The sequence below is a fragment of the Marmota flaviventris genome, chromosome 2 (genome assembly GCF_047511675.1).
Source record: "Marmota flaviventris isolate mMarFla1 chromosome 2, mMarFla1.hap1, whole genome shotgun sequence".
Classification (NCBI taxonomy): Eukaryota; Metazoa; Chordata; class Mammalia; order Rodentia; family Sciuridae; genus Marmota; species Marmota flaviventris.
This window is the reverse complement of record NC_092499.1, coordinates 111,879,890-111,903,236: the sequence shown is the minus strand read 5'-3', so window position 1 is coordinate 111,903,236 and position 23,347 is coordinate 111,879,890. Positions and strand designations below refer to the sequence as shown.

Here is a 23,347-nt window from a genome sequence, read left to right as displayed (position 1 = left end):
GGGGTCCCTTCACTGTCTTAGTTCATTTTTTTTACACAGTGAATGGAAGTCCTATACAATCCTAAATGAAATTCACATTTTGTTTTGAATTTTTTTCAAGCTTATGATATGTGTGAGACATCAGATAAGCAATTTCCATTTTTCTCCTGTTAAAATAATAAAAAAAAAAATGTAAAGCTCTATAAATTGAAACTAAACAGGTTGGAGTAAGTTCTTAATTACACACCTAGCCATTAGGTGCTTTGTCTTAGTGCTGGTGGCAAATATCTAAACAGTACAGATTTTTCTTTAGGGTAGATGAAAGAGTGTATCACAATAGCTCAAACCAAAGAAAGTGTTTGTATTTTGTAAATACAAGTCAGCAAAGACAAAAATTAAGATGTTCATTTTCCAAAAAATCAAAGAAATGCACAATCCAAACTTTTACAAAGTCTAACTTTTCTGCAGAACTCTTCACTTTAGTTTATGGCAAAAGTCACTAGGTAGCACCTCTTCTTAGAATTACAATTTAGCATTTTCAACAAAATGATAACCTCCCCTTGCATAGAGACAACTACTATTAGAAATCACAGATGGCACTTGAGAACAATGACATACAAATTTAAATCAAGGTATAATATCTAACTGACTTCAGGAGACTATAACAGTTTAAAAATATTAAAAGTTAAAATAATAGAAAAGCAAGGTCAAACAGCAACATATTTCTAAACTGCCTTGTCATAATATTTTAAAATGTTATATTTCTTACCTGACACAATTCGTCCATAAATAATGCTTAGACTATTAATAATCGGATTACACAATGAAGATACTTGTCGAAATGCAATCAAAGTCATGTTCTAATATATCTAATGTTTCTTGGATCTTCAAGATTCAACCATGTCTAAGCAACATATAAGTCTACACTCGGTTAAAATTCAAAGTTACTTTATTCATTTTCAATTCACTATCTAGTTCCTCACATTTTTCCTTTAAAAAAAAAAAGTAAAAATTTACCATCACTTCTGAAGAAAACAAAGATGGAACCTTTATCCTGTACTTGGTGACACTGTTACATATGAAGCACAGAGACTATTCCGTAATGTTTCTGGGAATACTTTTGCCAAGACAGGCATATTGATCTACAGGACTAAAATCAAACCTCAGCTCACCAACTGATACCCCCAATTCAATGTTTACTCGGTAATCCAAGGACCTATGTTCTTACTTATTGAAAATCAAGTATTCCATGCTGAATCCAAAGCACTCAAATGAAAAATGTAATCTGACAACATAAGGAACAGTCCCCCTATAACTGTTTATTAGAATGAGAATATATTCCAAATCAATAACTAAAAAAAAAGAAAAATCAAGTTACAGAGCATGCATAAAATACAAAGTAGCAATTTACAGACAGACAGTAGTATCTTTATAACCAATACACTAAAATAATAAAATGGCTACAGAAGAGAACCAAAAATGACTGACTACAGCAATGCCTTCCGTGTGCTCCACACATCATGAGCACCGCAAAAGACAGAAAATTAACTATGAAACATAGCAATCTATGCAAGCCCCCACATATATATTTTTTCAGATATCCCATCATCCTGAATAGTATCACTGCAGTTGACAAGTTTCAGAAAACTGCAGAGTAAGTGCTTAATATTATCCACAAGGAAGTAAAACTAAATATTAGTGTGCACATTTCTGAATGAGAAACTATTTAGTTGCTCCATTGATTCAAATAATGTAGTGGAAAAAAATTATTTTAGGTCTCTACAATGCCTAAATGCATTCTATTTGAACTCAAGGTACTATTTCATTTTACGTACTAAAAGAATACATGCCTTTAAATGACACCACTTGAGCATAAATTACCTCCCTCTGTATTCTTTAGACACTAAAACCAAAGATTTAACTGGACTGTATTCCATTATACACTGTAAAATTCAAAGATAAGCATTGTTAAAATAATTACCCATGCCTGTTGGTGGATATGGTGATAAAACTAGGTTGCATTTCGCTCACTGGAAGGTTTTAAAACAAAATTAACACTTCAAAATTTGACACGTCCAGCATTAAACCTGTTATTGCCTAAGCAATAAAATGCCACATAATCTACTGCTGGGAAATGAGATCAGTTAAATGGTTTGGGCTGATCACTGAAACAGAGGCACCTCAGTCTTTCTAGTTTCCAGCCTGCCAGGCAGCACTATTTAACTTATAGCTACATAACTGTACCCCTACCCAAACCATAACAGTCTTTTGTATTTATTAAGATAATTCTGGTCCAGAAAAAAGTGCCCCCCACTCCTATCAATTTTGATGCTTACAAAAAATTTTAAAATAAAGTTTACTAAACTACATAAACCTATTAAGGCATTTTAGAATTGACTTACAGAATAATGGAAAACTTTCAAACTCTCAAAATCTTGCTATGTTTACAGGGCAATTCTTAGATTTGTCAAAATACACACTGCATTGAGAGAAGAGTGTATTACTTAAAACCTGCTCTGTGGCATAATAGCTTATTTCTAGGGTCTTCTTAGTTTGATTTGATCAAGACCAATAGGTCCAAGCATCAAGTGATCAGGTTCTACTGTGTCCTACAGTGACAGGCTTCCATGATGAAAAGTAAACAATAATTGAGGAATTCAAACATTCAGTTTATTAAACTAAGGCTAGTGAAGCCATAGCATGGAAAAAAAAAAAAAAGCTGCAGTCATTCGGGGCAAAGTGGATGATTTTATAAAGCTAAAATCAAAAGATTTAGGACATGGAAAAATTCATAAGTATGAGGAAGCAATGAAACACAGAAGTGACCACAAGATTTACAAATATATTTAAATCTCAGACCTGGGAAATGGACTATACACAGCCTTCTAGGGGAGAAGAAAAACGCCTTAGATGTTCTGACAGCACTGCACCTTTGGCTTGTTTTCAGTGGTTGGTGGAACATGAATAGGAACCACATTGTTGCTTGGAGACATGTCATTTTCACGTCTGTCTGACATTTGCTTCTGAGAAACAATACGGTATATCTCTGAATGAAGAGAAAAACCAAGAATACTTATTATAAATAAACCATAAAGAGTTGGTATAAAAGATACAGATAAAATATAGAACAGAGAACATATAAATTCAAAGTTTTATTTTCAAACAGCCACTGATTAGAATCAACCCATTACTGTAATAAGAGAAACAAAGGCTTTTCCATTTCAGAGGGGAAGGTTCACCAGTCAATCAAACATAACTTGGTTTAAAAAGCATTACACAATTTTTAGGCATAGGTTTGGATTAAATCATAAGAGTACTTTTGATCTACCTTTACCAAAAGAAGCCTATAAACATTGACATTGTGTAAATAAATAAACAAATCTATATTACCAGACATATCAGGTATCTTCCTAGGCTGTGTAGAGAAGAGCAAAACTTCATAAACATGCTTAAAAAAAAGACTCTTGGAAGAGAAGTAGGAATACTAGCGACCTCCTAAACTAAAGTTAAATTGTAATTAAATAATCATTCCAAAGAGGCAACTTAAGATTTTATATGCACTCTATTTTACTTTCATGACACTTACCAAGACTAACTGTTTAGTGTTTGCTTCCTTCATTAAACATTAAATTTATAAGAACTAAAACTGTATCTGTGAGGCAGATTGACTGAGCAGGCATTCACTGCTGTATCTCTAGTACATAGCATATAGTAGATGGTTGAAAAATAAAAAACTGCATGAATAAATGTAATTAAACTTCTCCACAGTAGTATCTGTATTCAATACATTTTATTTGGTCTTACTTTGACTAGATTATAAACTTCTTAAGAACACAGAATGTCTTATTTATCTTTGTTGTCCCAATGCTCCTTCCAAATAAATACCTTCAAAATGTAAAGAAATTTAAAAAATGGAACAAATTTGATATGATAAACCTCCTAATAAGATGTACTAGGAAGTATACAATGTATGCCTCTACAGAAACTCAAGTAATTTTGCCAAAAATGGGTAAAATGAATTTAGCCATGAGGAAACAAATAAATTCAGATTAGATGAGAATAATGTTCTATATCTGTACTGCCCAATAGGGTAGACACTACCATTTAAGTTAAATAAAATTTATATACCAATTTCTCACCCATGAGCCATATTTCAAATGTTTAGTATCAACCTATGGCTAGGGTCAATTCTACTTGATACCCCAGATATAAAACAATTCCGTCAATGTAATATGTGATTTTTTTAGTAGATTTTGGATTTTCCCAGTACCTCTCCTTATCCTTCCTCCTTCCTTCCTTCCTCCAATCTCCTTCCTCAGCTCTACTGGTCTCCCTTTTATTTTCATGAGGTCCTTATTAAAATTGGAGAGCATCGTTCTGAGTCTGGCTTATTCCACTCAAAATGATGCTCTCCAGTTCCATCCATTTTGTTCCAAATGACATGATTTCATTCTTTATGGCTGAATAAAACACCATTGTGTACATATACCACATTTTCTTTATCCATTCATCTGTTGATGGACACTGAGGCTGGTTCTATAACTTGGCTATTGTGAACTGTGCTGCTCTACATGGGCATGCATGTATCACTTAGGATGCTTTCTTGTAGAAAAATATCAAGAAGTGATATAGTTGGGTCATATGGCATTTCCATTCCTAGTCCTTGAGGAATCTTCAGAGTGATTTCCACAGTGGTTATACTAACTTACAATCTCACCAACAATGTATAAGTATTCCTTTCCCTCACATCCTCGCCAGCAGAATGACATGAAATCTCAGTACAGTTTTTTTTGTTTATTTTTTTTTAATGTGGTGCTGAGGATCGAACCCAGTGCCTCAAACATGCAAGGCAAGCACTCTACCACTGAGCCACAACCCCAGCCCCTCAGTATAGTTTTGAATTGCACTTCCCTAAATGCTAAAGATGTTGAACTTTTTTTTTTTCAATTTTTTTTGTAGTTGTAGATGAACAGAATACCTTTATTTTATTTGTTTATTTTTATGTGGTGCTAAGGATCAAACCCAGTGCTCACCCGTGCTAGGCAAATACTCTGCCACTGAGCCACAGCCCTAGCCCCTTTTTTCTTTTTTTTTTTAAACCTTATTTAACCAATAATAAAAAAAAAAAAAACCTTATTTAATTAATTTATTTATTTAATATGATACTGAGGCTTAAACTCAGTGCCTCACACATGCTAGGCAAGCCTGAGCCACAACCCTGGCCCTGAATATTTTTTCATATATTTGTTGGTCATTAAATTTCTTCTTTTGAGGCCGGGCACAGTGGCACAAGCCTGTAATCCCAGTGGCTCTGGAGGCTTGAGACAGGAGGATCAGGAATTCAAAGCCAGCCTCAGCAATGGCTGTTTAGTTGTTTTAAGGAGAGAAAATGCTCAAGTATCTAGTACCAAAGTGACATAATATTTTCAAATTACTTTCCAAAAACTTAAAGTAGGGGAAATATATACATGCATTAAGAGAGAAACCAAATGTGGCAACAATTGATAAATCCAGATGATTATGGGTAGTCACTATATTATCTCTGTAATATTTGAAGATTTTTAAATTATAAAAGATATGAAGGGCTAGGATTGTGGCTCAGCAGTAGTGCACTCGCCTAGCCCAGGCGGGACCTGGGTTCAATCCTCAACACCACATAAAAATAAAGGCATTGTGTTGTGTCCATCTACACCTAAAAAATAAATATTTAAAAAAAAGATATGAAGTAAAAGTATATCTGCAAAATGATTTGAGAACATATCAACAAACTGTAATGTATGAATATCATTTGGAACCTAATTCAAACAGTAATAAAAAATTTTGAGTCAAAAAATTTTAATATTGTTTGAATAATGGATGATAATAAAGAATTACTGCCAATTTTTAATGTTTTGTTGTTGTTGTTATGAGTTTAAGACCTAATCTTTTAGACACACATCCTGAATTAGTTAGGCACAAAATGATGTAATATCTGGGATTTGTTTGAAAATAATGGAGGAGGGAACAGGTGGAAGAAAGACTATGGCAAGCTGATAGTTGTTGATGGCTATCTGGGAGTTAAGATACTTTTCCATTTTCAATAGTTTAGAAAATTTCCATAAGAAAAGTTAAAGAAAAAGGAAAGAATTAATTGAATTCCTACATTTTTTTCAAATTAAGTAAGAGGGCTGGGGATATAGCTCAGGTGGTAGAGTGCTTGCCTCGCTGCACAAGGCCCTGTACCACAAAATCAATCCCCAGCATCACCAAAAAAAAAAAAAAAAAACATTAAGAACAAATTCCTCAAAGATTAACAATAGCAAACTGTCATCAAATCAATGCATAAACTAATAAGAGCACTGACAACTGCACAGAATGTACCTTTTCTTATGCTTTTTTTGGTGGGGTTGGTTAAAATTTAAGTCTGAGGGTGACAGTAGTTTAAATTTGAAGAAGTATTTGAGGAAAAAACTAGATTACAATAAAGACAAGCTGCTGATTAAAAGAGGAAAAAAAAAACCATAAAGGATACTGAGTCTTCATTCTTATTCTTTTTCTTGACAGGAAGAGATGGGATGGAGGGTGTCAAAGGTAAAGAAAAGGATTTATCCTTCAATCATTCAATCGAAGCTAGTGAATAAAGATAATCATCAGCTTGTGGTTAAACCATACCATTTATTCTTTTTTTTAATTTTTATTTTTTAGTTATAGTCAGACACAATACCTTCATTTATTCTTTATGTTTTCTCTTTAATGCCAAACTACACAAGTCTTTTTTTTTCCCCCCAAGGGCAAATAATTAAATACATGACTCTTATATACGTTTTAACTTATTTTCAAGCTGTTTTGAAAAAATTAGGAGAACAAAAACAAAAACAAAATGCAGGTTCTTACTTAAAAGGGCAAATATAAATAATACCAAAGACAGGCAAAGGGAGACTTCTCAGAGAACACAGAGAAGTAAATAATTGAAGAGATCTCATTACAAAGCAAGAAATTTGAGCAGTGTTGTGTAACTGTCTGCAAGTACTACATACTTTTAAAAATGGATTAGTGCTGCATTTACTCCAGCAACTAAAAAGATATGTACTAATAAAAATACCAAAAAGCAATTAAAAACATTTGGAAATGTTGATCAGAAAATAAATTTTTTTCTTTCAAGAATAATCAGTTCTAAGAGGCTCTACAAGTAATTAAGTCTCTCCCAACTAGGTGTGTCATTTAAAAAAAAAAAAGACTGATAAGAAAATAGGGAGGGCTGGGGTTATGGTTCAGCAGTAGAGCGTTCGAACGTGCAAAGCCCTGGGTTCAATCCTCAGCATCACATAAAAATAAATAAATAAAGTAAAGGTATTCTATCCAACTACAACTAAATAAATAAATAAATATTTTAAAAAAGGAAATAGGAAGCAGGTACTTACTAGCTGGTATCTGATTAGAGAAGGTTATTTCAGTAGGAGAAAGAGGATGTGACTAGTAACTTGCTAAAACAAAAAGCAAGTACTATATTTCCCCCTTTCAAGGGCACATTCTCATTTAGAACCAAATGAACATTTAAACTAATTCCTGTGCAGTCCCTTTTCAAAATGTATAAAAGTTAGTAAGAAAAGGAATCCTACTTTATCATTCTATCAGGATCTCCTATAGAAGATCCAAATTAAAGTAAAATATTAATATACAATAGCTTTAAATATAACAAGGTAAAGCTAAATAAAAAAGACACATACCTATTTCTACTCTACTGAAAGTGTGGATTAAGTGTTAGTAATTCTAAGGAAGTAAATGCAACTATTCCAAATTAGGTGATGAGAGTTAAAATTCTTGAGACATGGGGCTGGGGTTGTGACTCAGTGTTGGAGTGCTTGCCTACCATGTGTGAGACACTGGGTTCGATTCTCAGCACCACATAATAAATAAGACAGTGTATCCAACTACAAACTAAAAAATAAATTAAAAAACAAAAAACCTCTTGACAATCTTCAAATATGTGAAAACAGAAACCTGCATTATTCTACTACAGTCTAGGTTGCGCTTTTAATTTGTTAGAGCTCTTCAAATTCATTGCTCATCACATAAGCTTCTTGAAGGTCAAAAAAAAAAAAAAAACCTATCTGACATACTTAATATGTTTTTTTAAAGGGCTACCCCATGCCAAGAACAAACAATCTACTATATCTAATTAAAATATTCTTACTACTCTAATATCTGAAAACTTTAGTCTCTTTTTTAAAAGGCCAATATGCTAAATGAATTAAAATTCTTTCAGTCACAGAATAAAGAATTTGTCTTTAGCTGGACATGGTGGCGCACATCTATAATCCCAGCAGCTCCAGAGGCTAATGCAGGAGGATATGAGAGTTCAAAGCCAGCCTTAGCAACTTAGAGAGGTCCTAAACAACTTGGAGAGACCTCTAAATAAAATAAGAAAAGGAATGGGGCTGTGGCTCAGTGGTTAAGTGCCCCTGGGTTCAATCCCTGATACAAAAAAAAAGAAAAGAAATACAACATCTGTAACAATTAAGATAAACCAATTACCACAAGACTTTGCACTGAGAACAAGTCTGTGGCATTCCTGCTGAGAGTGTATAACATGAATTTAATGTCTTCATGAAGAAACACAGGACAAGCCCAAATTGAGAAACAGTACAAAATAACAGGCTTGTACCCTTCAAAAACTCAATGTTTAAAAAAAAAAAAGAAAGAAAGAAAGCTGGGTGCAGTAGCGCATCCTGTCATCCCTGTGGCTCAGGAGGATGAGGCAGGAAGATCAAGAGTTTAAAACCAGCCTCAGCAAAAGCGAAGTGCTAAGCAATTCAGTGAGACCCTGTCTCTAAATAAAATACAAAATAGGGCTGCGGATGTAGCCAATGGTTGAGGGCCCCTGAGTTCAATCTCCAGTACCCAGCCCCAGAAAAAGAAATCTAAAGGAACTGGTTCAGGAAACTGAAGAGATAAACCACCTGAATGAAATGCATGACCTGATCTCAAACTTTCTTTTGCTAGTAAGAAAATTACTAAGAACAGCTGGCAAAATCAGAATTAGATCTATAGCTGTTGATGTAGCACTATTCCGTCTGTTTTGATCACTGTACTATAGTTATGAAAAAAAAATGTCCTTGTTTTTTAGAAAATACATACAGAAAAGTACTTAGGAATAAGAGGCAGTATGTCTGCCACTTACTCAGATGTGGCGCAGATTTTGAGACAGGGTTGCACTCATCTGCACTAAATTACTAAGGCTGGCCTTGAACTTGTAATCCTCCAGTCTCAGCCACTCAAATCAATGAGATTACAGGCAGCCCCACCATGTGTAAGCAGAGCTTTAAAGTAAAAGAGGCAGTGCAGTGAGACAAATGGCAGGAAATGTACTATGTGGATTTAGTTAGCCTGTGCAACACATGGCTTAGGAGGGGGCAATATCTGCTCTCAATTTCTTTGGCATATATCAGATGGGGGGGGTGTGTTTGCTGCCCTTTAGCTTCCATTCTCAGCATAAGAAAGCTGTTCTTATGGGGTGGGGGGATTTCAATCTGTTTCAATTTGATAAATAAATATGGGTGAAGGGTTATTTACAAATTCTTTGTACTACTACTACAAACTTTTGTTGAGTTTGAAATTGTCAAAATGCAAAGTTAGAAGAAAAAATAAGAGTATGATAAACATGGTTAGAAATCATTTCTTAGTGAGCTTGAGGAACAAAAACAAAGCTGCACTGAAATGCAGATTCTGAGCAATCTACTAGGCTAATTCATGTACCATCTGTCTCTAAAACAATGCCCACCAATAAAATCATCTTGTAGGCTGTGTATGGTGGCATATACCTGTAATACCAGTGACTCAGGAGGCTGAGTTAGGATGGCAAATTTGAGGCAGCCTAGGCAACTTAGAAGACCCTGTCTCAAAAATCTCAAAATAAAAATAAAAAGGGCTAGGTATATAGCTGAGTGGTAGTGCTCCCTGGGTTTCATCCATACATTTCACAATGATTCCATAAGATGATTTTTTTTTTTTTTTTTTGGTGGTACAAGTGGTAGTGCTCCCTGGGTTTCATCACTCGTATCACCAAGAAAAAAATCATCTTATAGAATCATTGTGAAATGCATGGATGTCAAGAATATCACAAATGCCACAGTCTATTCTAAAACAAACACTACAATTAACTCTTTTTTTAAATTTTAATATTTATTTTTTAGTTCTCGGCGGACGCAACATCTTTGTTTGTATGTGGTGCTGAGGATCAAACCCGGGCCACACGCATGCCAGGCAAGCGCGCTACCGCTTGAGCCACATCCCCAGCCCTACAACTAACTCTTAATAACACAGATACACTTTCCAATACAAGATAATGATGCATCTTAAAAATTAAAAAGCCAGCTGGGCGCAGTGGAGCATGCCTGTAATCCCAGAGGCTCGGGAGGCTGAGGCAGGAGGACTGCAAGTTCAAAGCCAGCCTCAGCAAAAGTGAGGCACTAAGTAACTCAGTGAGATTCTGTCTCTAAATAAAATACAAAATAGGGCTGGGGAGATGATTCAGTGGTTAAGCATCCCTGAGTTCAAACCCTAGTACAAAAAAAAAAAAAATTAAAAAGCTACTATTTTATTATTCCAACAATATCAAAATAAAACAAATTAGGGCTGGGGTTGTGGCTCAATGGTAGAGCGCCTGCCTAGCACATGTAAGGCACTGGGTTTGATCCTCAGCACCACATAAAAATAAATAAATAAAGATACTGTGTCCATGTACAACTAAAAAAGTATTTTTAAAAAAATTTTTAAAAATAATAAACTCTTCCTTAATGTTAAAGGTATAATTAATTGTAATGAGATTACTATTCTCTTTCCTGTTTTGTCCATGCTCACAGGAATACAAAAGGAAGAAAAGTTTAGAACAAACATCCTAACACATGCAAAACAACACAGAGGTCTGCTGCCATATGCAGTGACCTTTGATCCTGGGGATCAACACTCAGAATTATGCAAGAAGCTGAGGAAACAGTAAATGTAAAGTAGAAAAGTAATAGTAAAACTAAAAGTCTTTGCTTTCAAACAACATTTAGCAGTAACAAAAGTTTGATCTAGGAGCTGGGGTTGTAGCTCAGTGATACATCGCTTGCCTAGCACATGTGGGTTTGATCCTCAGCACCACATACAAATAAATAAATGAAAAATAAAGTTATTGTGTCCATCTACAACTAAAAAAAATTTTTTTAAACAGTTTAATCTAGAGGGCTGGAGTTGTGGCTCAGTGGCAGAGCGCTTGCCTAGCATCTGTGAGGCACTGGGTTCGATTCTCAGCACCACATATCAATAAATAAATAAAAAAAATAAAGGTCCATTGACAATTTTTAAAAAATTTAAAAAAAACAGTAATAATCTAGGGAAAATTTTAAGAAAATAGCTAGATGTTCATCTTTAAGGACAAAACAGCTTAATTTAAGTATTCATCACTGCTAATTAAGTTTTATGTCTGAGTGGGTCAGAAGTTTGAGGTTAAAACGATGCATACAACAATGAACTCCAGATGGAAAAAAGAACTTGCTTTATCTTCACTTAGTACCAGAACAAACTGCTAGAAATTGAGATTGGAATAAATGAGCTAGAATTACAGCAGAGGAGATTTAATAGGACATAAAAAATATCCTAACAATGAGGACTGCCTAAAAGGTTTTCTCAAGTGAGGTTTTCAGAGGCATGAAGAGACTCAGACCTCTAAAGAGATTTAATTCACAAGTGTTAAAACACTGTGAATCCAAGGACAAGAGTGGCTCAGTGACTTGAATTACATAGGAGCAACTAAAAAAGTAAAAACCTTCAAATTCCTAGGTCTCAATGTACTACTCTATATGTTGACTCAATAAAATCCACACAAGGGGTTATAAAGAAAATAAGCAGAACTTGCAGACATACTGCATATTTAGTCAAATCTCACTTTGTTTGGTACAATCTGCAGTGAAACCTGACACACACAAAATTCTAAAGAAAAGTACTGTGTTCCCAAACTGTTTATCCAACTCTAGCACTAGTTGTTTAGTAACTGTATTCTTCAGATAACAAGACGATTCTAATAAAATAGGTATGTAAATCATTAATGTTTATTTTATGTTCAAGAAATTTCTTTTTTGCCATGCCTTACTTACTATTTAACTACTAATTTATCAAATATTCAGGGATAGCTAAGTACTTTATAGGCCCTAATTATACTCATTTTCACAGTATAGAGCAGACATCTTAGTGACAGAACACTGTTTTCTGTGGGTTACAGAGACAAAGAAAAAAAAATTAGAAATATGAGAATCAAGTTAGACCATATCAAATCGTATCTCAAGGTTTTAAAAACATAAGCCCTCTCTCAAAAAGAAAGTATTACCTCCCCAAAACATATCTGAATTTTACAGCTGAACAAATTAAGGACTTGTTAAGGGTTAAGAAACTTGCCTAAGATTACAGAGCTAATAAAAAGCTAAAGAGTCAGGACTACCATAAGGCTTTCTTGTCCATGCTCTTAATTCCTAGGATTTTTTACAGTAAAATAAGAGAATACTTTAAAAACTGGTGCTGCCTACAAAGTCTAAGTTAACCTGTTACATCATAATGGAAAACTAATATTAAGAATTCTACATAACAGACTTTTCAGCCACATAAGACTGCATTCCATATTAAAGACTATAAATCATGAGTTCTTAAAGGTAATACACAATCTAAAACTACTTAAAAGCAAACCATCAAAGTACTTATTAAAGGATTAAAACTATATTTGATGGTAATTTGGTCAAATAAAAAGTTAGGTAAATATGAGTCAGCACAAAAAAAAGTCTTTAGGGAGACTGACCTGGTCATCCATATTCCAAAACAGCATGAACTTTGTCCTTTCCCATTATTTGTTTAAACTTTTCTATATGGATCACTGGCTGACTTTATCTACAAGTAACATCTTGCTTCTATAATATATCATGGGAAAATTTTACCCTTGTTTTTTTCACTTAGATTTTTAAAAATAATTCCCGCTAGCCTTTTATTTTCCTTGCCTAATTTCAAAAGGGCATTTATATCTTTCCACAGCCAAGATCTGAATATATACCTTGTAAAAGTACATTTGAACCTAACCTGTGATTTTGACCATGAAGTATAAAATACATGACCTAAACATATGGAAGTGAACGACTATTTTCAAAGTATTTTTCCCACCATAAACTGGATGAATTAGGATGATTGAAGTGCTTGCAACAAGCAAGGGTTCTACCTAATTTTATACTCTATAAACCACTCTTTCTGGTAGCTCTCAAATGACGGTCCCAGATGGTATAATACATAGTTTCCTGATTAATTAATTTAAATTCCCTTCCTAAAACTTCCAATCCCACTGATAAAACATGAAAATGTCTTACCTGTTAGAATTGTCTGAAAAGCAGCTTCTACATTTGTGGAGTCTAGAGCAGATGTCTCGATGAATGACAAACCATTCTTTTCTGCAGAGAGACACAAAAACTTCAGTCTTGTTAAGTTTCGGGGTTGTTTTGCTTTTTTGCAGTGCTAGGGATCAAACTTGCGGCCTCACAATGCAAGGGCTAAGACAAGCACTCTACCACTGAGCAGTATCTTCAGTCTAAGATCTGATTCCAGTAAGAAGTCAACAATCTTTCTTCTCAACCCCCATCCCCATGGTGCTGGAGGATTTAACACAGGGTCTTGCACATACTAAGTAGTCACTCTTACAATGAGCTTACCCTGGCCTTCAAAAAAGGAAATAACTTCTTAGACCTCCCCAACTTCTGGACTGTTAAGGGCACCATTAAATTTGCATTTTAGTAGATTAAAAATAACAGTGAGAAATTTCATTCAGATTTTTTTTTTTTTTTAAATAAGATAGGGTCTTGCTATTTTGCCCAGGCTGTTCTTGAACTCCTCCCAAGTGGCTGAGACTATAGAACCCTAGAACCCACTACCATACCTGGTTAATGGGTTCTTAATTAAAATAAATAACTTGCTGTATCTAAATACTACCACTAGCAATGAATGATACTACTAAAATATAGTAAAACTCATCAAACACTCAGCTATTTCATCCTTCACTATCCTCCCTGTCAACCACACAGCTATGCTATCACTAAGAATTCTGTAACTGTATTATTTGAAATAAAGCTGCTTCTTGCCTACTACACTAAAATATGTTAAAGTATTACAATATAATAACTAGTGCAAGGTCATGACATTTACTAGCCAAGAATGCACAATGTTGCTTCAGGTAATTGCATCTACCGAAATGTCCACACCAGAACTCAGGCAAGAGAAAAAAGTTATAGCTAAGTAGTGGAATCCCTAATGGTCCCTAACACTCCCTAGGAATTTAGACCCAGAATCAGCACAATGAACTTTCAAAACAGTTAATTCTTGCTGACTGTTCTTTTTTTGGTACCAGGGATTGAACCTAGGGGTGTTTAACCATTGAGCCACATCTCCAGCCCTTGCCCAGCCTGACCATTATTATCTTTCTGAAACTATTAAGATCTATTACCATCATTGGAAGTATAACAAAACTGCAAAACATTAACAGTAACAAATACTGAATCACTGTAATATCATGGAATTCTGTAATATCATGGAATTCATATTACTAACCTGCAAAAGCTCTTGCTTCATCTGTAGGAACTGCCCTGAGATGACGTAAATCACTCTTATTGCCCACAAGCATGATAACAATGTTACTGTCAGCATGATCTCTCAGTTCTTTCAGCCATCGCTCTACATTTTCATATGTGAGATGTTTAGCAATGTCATAAACTAATAAGGCACCTACAGCTCCACGATAGTACCTGAAAACAGAAACATATATTTAACTATCAAAAAAACAAACACAGATAAAAGTGAACACCAGGAAGAACTCAAGATATGGATCATATATTTTTTCAAAACCATACTTATAATTTCTACAAATTCCTAATATTGGAATTCTTAAAAGAAAACAGTATAACAGTCCGTTTTATATGCAATATCACTTTAAACAGTTATCTGCAGTCAACCATAGACCAAAAATATTAGACAAAAATTCTAGAAATAAACAATTTATGAGCTACAAATCAGTGCCATTGTGATTAGCATGATAAGCTCCCACTCCATCCAGGCCAGGACATGATTTATTCCTTTCCCCAGTGTATCCATATGGCATAAAGTACCCACCTGTTAGTCACTTAGAACCCCTCACAGTTATCAGATCAGCTGTCATAGTATCACAGTGCTTGTGTTCAACTAACCCTTATTTAATAATGACTTCAGGGCTGGGGTTGTGGCTCAGTGGTAGAGCACTTGCCTAGCACATATGAGGCACTGGGTTTGATCCTCAGCACCACATAAAAATAAATAAATAAAATAAAGGTATTGTGTCCATTTACAACTAAAAAAATATTTTAAAAAATGACTTCAAAAACAAAAGTAGTGATGCTGGCAATTCAAATACCTCAAAGAAAAAGCCATAAAGTGTTTCTTCTATTAAATGAGAAAAAAAAAAAAAAAAAAGAGGATTTAATACTATGTGTGATTTTAGGGATCTACTGGGGGTCTTAGAATGTTTACCCAAGGTTAATGAAGGACTATTCTACCTTTTCCAATACCAAAAGTCAGCTAATTCTCTAGATGCCAACCTATTTCAAAGAACTTGAAACACATGAAACTTACGCTGATGTTATAGCTCGGTATCGCTCTTGCCCTGCTGTGTCCCAAATCTGTGCCTTTATTGTTTTTCCATCAACCTGGATGCTTCTTGTTGCAAACTCTACTCCAATAGTGCTTTTGCTTTCCAGATTAAACTCATTTCGAGTAAATCGAGATAGGAGATTACTCTTTCCAACACCAGAATCACCAATAAGGACAACTAAAAAAGAAGAAATTAACGTCAGATTAATGAGGCAAAAACATTCAGAATATCTTCACAATTTCAACAGAATGCAATTTGGCTTCAGAGTAAATAAAGCAAAAAAAAGATAGGGTATTTGAATTTTAAAAAGGGATGGGAACAAGGTACTGAATAGCCCATGCTCTTGACCTATGACCTACCAAGTGATAAAACCAGTCTATTCTCTTTAACCTATTTCTACCTGCACAAATACAGTATGCTGTCTTAAAAAGAGTACCTACCTACCCCTCTTTTTTTTTTTGAGGTGAAGGAACAATGCTGGGAATCAAACCCAGGGCCTCACAAATGCTAGTTAAGCACTCTACCAAAAACCTATGCATCCAGCCCTGAAAAACACAATTTTAATCATAGGCACACTAGTCAATTACTACCAATGCTATATCAACATGATATTAAAATACACCAGAACCGGGTATACTGGTGCACACCTGTAATCCTAGCTGCTGAGGAGGCTGAGGCAGGAGGATGGCGAGTTCAAAGCCAGCCTTAGCAATGGTGAGGCTCTGAGCAACTCAGTGAGACCCTGTCTCTAAATAAAATACAAAATAGGGCTGGAGATGTGGCTCAGTGGTCAAGTGCCATAAGTTCCATCCCCAGTGCAAAAAAAAGCATCAGAAATGAAAAAAAAACAATAAAAAGGCATCTGAATTTTTAAAAGGGATAGGAGCAGGGTGCTGAATAAAATGATGTTGGTGGATGGAGAAGAAGAGAATGAATACATTCCACTTAGCTTGATCAAAGATCAAATATGATGGTAAGACTACTTCCACAAGATGAAACATTTAAAATATGAGACATCAGGTTTACAAACTTCGCTGTTCAGATCACAGAAACTACAATGACCTTTACTCATAGAAACCACAATGACCTTAATAGCTGAATTTATCAGACTGACAAAAAGCTAAAGAATAACACTCCTGCACCCCCCCTCCACAAATAAAAGCCCCACCTCCCTAAGGATAAACAGAGGCCCTAAACCAGGTGTGGTGACACACACCTGTAAAGCCAGTGGCTCAGGAGGCTGAGGCTGGAGGACCACAAGTTCAAAGCCAGCCTTAACAACTTAGTGAGGTACAGAGAAACTCGGTGAGATCCTGTCTCCAGTAAAAATATAAAAAAAGGGCTGGGGATGTGGCTCAGTGTTAAGTGCCCCTGGTTCAATCCCCTGCTCCAAAAAACAAACAAACAAACAGAGGCCCTAGGAAGTTAACTAATAACTGACATACTGTGAGTCAAAACCAAAGCAAGAAGGACACATACTTTTACTAATGACTTCATGAATTTTTTTAAAAATGGGCTTTGATTAGATGAATTTACTTCCTGTGATTTCTGTAAGAGGCAGTTTTATTTACTAATGTTTTCACCTAAGGAATAACATACTTTTAAGAATTTCAAAAACAATGGGAGCAAACACACCAATAATCCCTGGCTATTCTGCTACTCTGGATACTGAGGCAGGAGGACTGCAAGTTAGAAGCCAACAACTTAGTGAACCCTGTCTCAAAACAAAAAAAATAAAAGGAGAATAGGTGTAGCTACGTGGTGGAGCACTTGCCTAGTATGAACAACTCCCTGGGTTTAATCATCAGCAAAAAAAAAAAAAGAAAGAAAGAAAGAGCCTAAGGATGTTGCTTAGCGGTCAGGACACCACTTGGTTGAATCCCCAATAAGGAGGAAAAAAGTTTTAAAGCATTTCCCATGTGAATTAAAGACCGAAATGAGTTCATCAGTTTACAGAATCTGAGGTAGATACCATTTTTTCCTTTGTAAAAATTGTTATTGGCATTTCAGGAAGCACTGCATTTATTCTTACTGTTGATCACTAATGTTTCTTACCATCTAAACTAGCTGATGAATTTAAACACCAGGACTATAAAGTCCCACATACAAGAATAAGGCCAAGGAATCAGACCAGGCCTTTCTCAGGAGACGGGGATTTGGTCATACAGGTGGAAAGGGAGGTAAAAACATGTATGATCTCACTACACTCTGGTCAGAGGAAAAAGAGTCCATTATGTATTCATTTCTTGTAACAGAATCTAATATAAGCTGGCCTCTAAACAATCTTGGACAGAGGACATTATCAAATATATCTCTTTCTGGCTTCCCCTATCAGCCGATTCAGCAAGAAATCATCCAGGCAGCAGTGACTCCATGTAGCACAAAGAATAGTTATTTCTAACTATACAGTCAAGTACAGGATGTCAAAGGTGCTGTGGCAAACACAGATATATTATTACATGCTTTTATTTGGATATGAGGGAAGAAGATGGCAAGGTCATGAAAACAATGTACAAAAATAATCCCCTTTAAATTTTATAGGATGATCAGCTGATAGGTTAGTTCCCAAGGCCTACCATTCTAGTTACAAAGTCAAGTCCCAGTTTCAATAATAGTCTACCTATTAATAGAATACAATCACTGAAGCTTAATACAAGAGGCTAGATATTCTGCTGAAGAAATTTTTAAATCAATTCTAGCCCTACCTGAGCAGTATAAAATACTAACTTGAGGTGTGAACAGCTAAAGGAAAAAATAAAAGATTAGAACACTTCTACTTTATAGGCACTTCATATCAATCAGTAATTCATGAGCCAGTCATGTGAACAAGACATCTAAAATGACATCACCTTTAGAAAATTAGAATTCAAGTTTTGGGTTCTTCCCTTTTGACCTCCACTTTTAACTAGATTAAGTTCATTATTTCACCAACCTCAAATCCTTATGCTGCCATAGATAGAGACAGTGAGGGAAATTTTTTCCCTCAATGTAACCAATTAATTTTAATATTATAAAGAAGTTACATTCATCTGAAAATAACTCAAAATTCACGAATGCTTTATATAATATATAATAATTATCTCAACTAGACTGGGCAAATTTGACAGAATTAAGACTAGCAACTTGTTAAAGGATATCTTAAATGACAACAGAAGACATGGTTTTAGAAGAATAGTCTTGCCAAAAAGATGCTGAGGAAAGCTGCTTGTATTCAGCTACCAAATGAGAAATCAAAACAGGTAGGGTTATATTTAGGTTCACTAATAAGAAAATAGAAAGATGAAAGCAACATAAGAGAATTAACTGGCTATGATGAGTTAAAAAACAAAACTTCACAGACCTTCCTTAATTGACTCAAATTTAAATAATTATGATTAAAGCAGTTTTTTTCATTTAGATGACAATATTTAATTACTTCTTTATTTCTGGGGGTTTAACCCAGAGCCTTGTGCATAAGCTCTACCACTGGGCTACACCCCCAATTCCTTGGTTGCTTTTTAAAAATATGATAAACTAAATGATTATTCTATTATTCAAGAAAAAAATTTGCAATAACTTTTCTCTGTTGTCTATGACTAGTATCTTAGTACTTCCCTTTAAACATTTTACAATTATAAGCCATCTATATGGCACACATGTAGTAAATAACAAGGTAAATAACAGAATCTAAACATTAAATAACAGAAACTAAACATTTTTGAAATTCCAAAATAATCTGACAGTATTTATCTTCAGTTGGTTAGCCTTATCCTCTGAAATTTAACATTATCTCTAATACCTAATACTAAATTTGTTTATATACAGAACTCAAAGATCAGACTGCTAAATACTATAAAGCAGAATACACATATTAATTATCCATTATGTAATAAAAATTTCCCACCTCTTCAATCACTTAGTTTTATACTTTCTCCAACAAACTAATTTACTGAATGAAAATTTAATCCAATACATCACATATAGCACATCAGCTCTAGATATTATCAACTGAAAGAGTAACTGATCATTTTCACACTGGTTTTCATAAACTTGAAGATATTTCTAATTTCTAAACTATATTAATAGTCCAATCTCATCAAAAGTCTTTAAAATACATTCAGTAAGGCAGAAGTCTAGCAAGTTTTTCCAGATTCAGCAGAAACCAAGTTGCTCAACCAAAAGTTGTGAAAGAAAAACTACCAAGATGTACAACAGCGATGTTCCTATGATCATTCGTATAGTCAGCTGATGGTTAATGAAAATGCCCTAAATAACCATCTACCTTCCCAGTAATATTCAGAATATGTGACTTCAAATGGATTGCTTCTTCCACAATATATGTAAACACAAACTATGACTGATGTTCACTTCACCTGTGTCTCATAAAAAAACTTATTCCTGGGCTGGGGCTGGGGCTGAGTGGTAGAACACTTGCCTAGCATGTGTGAGGCAGTGGGTTGGATTCTCAGCTCCGCATATAAATAAATGAATAAAATAAAGGTTCATTAAATCTAAAAAAAAAATTTTTTTAAATCTTATTCCGCCTAGCCCCAAACATACACATCCCAAAAGTCTCACTGTAGAGCTTGAACAGATATATGTACATTAATTTATTCAAAACAAATACATAATTTAGAATAACTTCCCAACTCTCCCCACATTACATTACCCTTACACCATTCCACCACATACTTATAAAAATATCTCTTTATTTTCAACTGGTTAGTTATAAACTATAACTCCAGTTCTTTCAACTATTAAAGTATGCTACAGTAAGCCTTCTTCCAAGTAGATATAGCTGCAGTTCATCTTAGAGAATAAATCTCTACAAAATAAAATCACTTTAAAATGATTCTTGCTTTGTTTTAAAATAATTATATAAATAAAAAATTGGCTAAGTAATCAACAATGAGGTTTTTTTTTAAAAAAAGTGACTCATATCCTGTAGTTTATAAAAAGTGGAAATTCTTCTCAGCAGAATTTTTAAACACCCTACCTTAAACAGCAAAATGTTCAACAAAATGAAAAAATAACACATAAAAACATAAAATGCTTTAGAAATTTCCTAGTTTTGTTTCTTCACTAATATGTAAATGCTCTTATAATATACAAAGATTTAAGAAAAACTAAAAAAAAAAAGTCAGTCACTTCTTTCATCTTATTACCATTTACTGAGTTCAGGAGCTAAAATTTTATTGACTTGTTTATTCATCACAACACTTCTGAGAAACAGGTATTACGGTATTTCCTTTATATAGATGAGGAACTGAGGCTCAAAAAAGAAAAAAACTAATTTTCACAAGGTCACAATGCAAATGTTAACTCATCAGGATTTTAAACCAGGTGTGATTCCAAAGCTCTATTTTCTCATTGTTAGAAGGATGGTTTAACACCAAAACTAAATTAAAATTCCATAAGCCAATCCAGGAAAATTATCATCTTTGGGAGGAGGGGCTTTCTATAACAAACAAGAGAAATACCTTGATAGTCTATCTTGTTCAAAATTACTTCAGAGGAAGCTACCTGCCCACTGCTATTATACAGTATTTTAAAAAACAAACCTCCCTTTAATGACTAAACCCCAAAGTCTCCAGGGACTCAAGTAATTTCATGTCACTTCAGATGCCTTCAGCAAACAGTGTGCAAATACTCCATGTCTCCTTTTTGTAGTTGTAAAATTAAATACTCTTATCTGAAAATTACCTTCCAATATGAAGAAAAGGGTGATAAGAAAGATACTCACCCTATATAATAGAATATACTTCTCAGAGGAGTAAATATATATCATCAGCTAGTATAAAAGATTTGCAAAGTATTGGTAAAGCAAAGAAATGTTTCCTGCTTTGTTTAGTCAATCATTCTTAGCACCCAATGGCAAAGTCAGGAAAAGTCATCATGCTGAACATTCTTTTTAAACTCCACCCTCCACAGTAAAGCTTTAATAGCAATGGCTTCTTCCCCCCTGGTAAAGATCTTTGTTCAGCACACTACTGATTGCTGCCCTTCTAATTCAGCAGCAGAAAAAGACTATCAAAGTGAGAGCCCATTCACTGAACAAAAAAAGCATTCACTGTAGTCTTTTCTCAGTGAAAGCTGTATCCTTTATCTTTGTTGATTGAAAAAAAATTATTTGGATTCTTTTCAGACTCAACTCATAAGCACTGCTTTCTACCCACTTCCCATCCTCCAATATCTGTCCACGGGCACTACATGTTTCCCTACCTTATAATAAATATAAATTTAACCAAAAAGAGTACACAAATACCACCCACCACCCACCCCACCTCCCACCGTTTGGGAAAGGTATACGGCCAACTAGGGCTCTTCCCTTCCTGTTGGATCCTCCCAGTGTTGCAGCAGGAAGCAACCAGTCCATAGTGATAAGCAAGCTAGTATTTGGGCAGGGCACAACCTTTCCTGTTCAGGAACTGGGCCTTCAGGTCTGGCAAGGATACAGCCACCACCCATCCGCAACCCTTTCTCGCGAACGAAGTGAAGATTTATCCCGGGCTAGCTGCAGCTGGGTAAAGACAGCAGGAGGAAAAAAGGCTAGGTGGGAAGTCCTATCAGCCTGCCGGGTCACTGCGACAAGTGCGCGCGTGGGTGATGGACAACCCCTTCTGCCCTCCTATCCACCACCCGGGTGGTACCGGAGAAGACACAGGAGCTTTAAACACAATTTGAGGAGGGCAGGCAGAGAGAGAGGGGTGCCTATCAGCTGGGAACCAGGGAGCAGTACCAGAAGGTTACTGACCGCGAGAACAGCGAGGCGGGTAGGGGTGGGGGTGGGGGACCTCGGCCCGCTCTGATTTTATGAGGACCTGGCCCCGGGACAGGAGAATCTAGCTAAGAGGGGCGGCCACCCGAGGGAGGGGCGATGAGGAGACGCAGAGGAAAGGCTCACTCCCAGGGAAAGGGGGAGCAGATTAAAAAAAGACCTGTAGTGGGAGTCCGCGGCCAAGGATAAGCCCAGAGGAGAGAAGGGCCGGTCGGAGGGGATGTGAGTCGGGGAAAGAGCATCCAGAAAGGGAGGGGGCGCTAAGCTCGAAACCAGAGATGGTGGGAGGGGCGGCGGAGCCCCAGAACCCAGGGAAGGAATTACACGATTTAGGAGAAAGCAGTCCGCCGTGAGAAGGACACGGTGAGGGGCTCTCAGGCTACGGAGGCCTACGGGGCCCGCTAGGAGACAAATGTGTGATCGGACCCACCGTCTGAGGGGAGGAGAGGCGATAACCAGGGGACCGCAGGACCAAGGGCTGACTGAGGCAGGCCCATTTCAGTGCAGGGGCGGCCCGCACGCGGGTCCCCCGGGAGTGTCCCGGGCCCCCGCACGGGACTTGGTCGACAGTGCGAGAGCCGACAGCCTCACCTTTGAAGAGGTAGTCGTACTCGTCGTCGCGGGTGCCCATGGCGCGGCCGAGGAGCGAAGGGGCGGGAGCAGCAGTGGTATCGGTGGGACCAGGGGGCGTCGCTGCAGGGGTAACCCGAGCGCCGAGCTTCAGCTGCCGGACCCGGTGAAGAGTCCCTCCCTGCCGCTGCGCCACTTCCGGCAAGCCCCAGCCCCTAAGGGGAAGTACTTCCGGGGAGATGGCGTCGTGCCCCGCCCCTGAGCCGCGAAGGGAGGAGTGTGGGAGTTCCTCTTCGCGTAGCGTCGGTCTTTAAAAATTCTCGCTTCTAAAGGAGGCTCATGTAGGAAACTTGAGTCTTAAGTTCACTGTTGAC

The 23,347-nt window shown here is 36.2% G+C and overlaps 1 protein-coding gene across 1 annotated transcript; it reads right to left on the bottom strand.

The window, feature by feature from the left end:
- Positions 1–1,278: 1,278 nt before the first annotated feature.
- Positions 1,279–23,171, bottom strand: Rab11a (RAB11A, member RAS oncogene family). The gene is made up of 5 exons (XM_027925933.2): positions 22,995–23,171; positions 15,628–15,823; positions 14,575–14,768; positions 13,344–13,424; positions 1,279–3,025 (listed from the first exon to the last, which is right to left on the bottom strand). The coding sequence occupies exons 1-5, from the start codon at positions 23,032–23,034 to the stop codon at positions 2,886–2,888; spliced, it is 651 nt and encodes a 216-aa protein (XP_027781734.1). The 5' UTR covers positions 23,035–23,171; the 3' UTR covers positions 1,279–2,885.
- Positions 23,172–23,347: the final 176 nt, after the last annotated feature.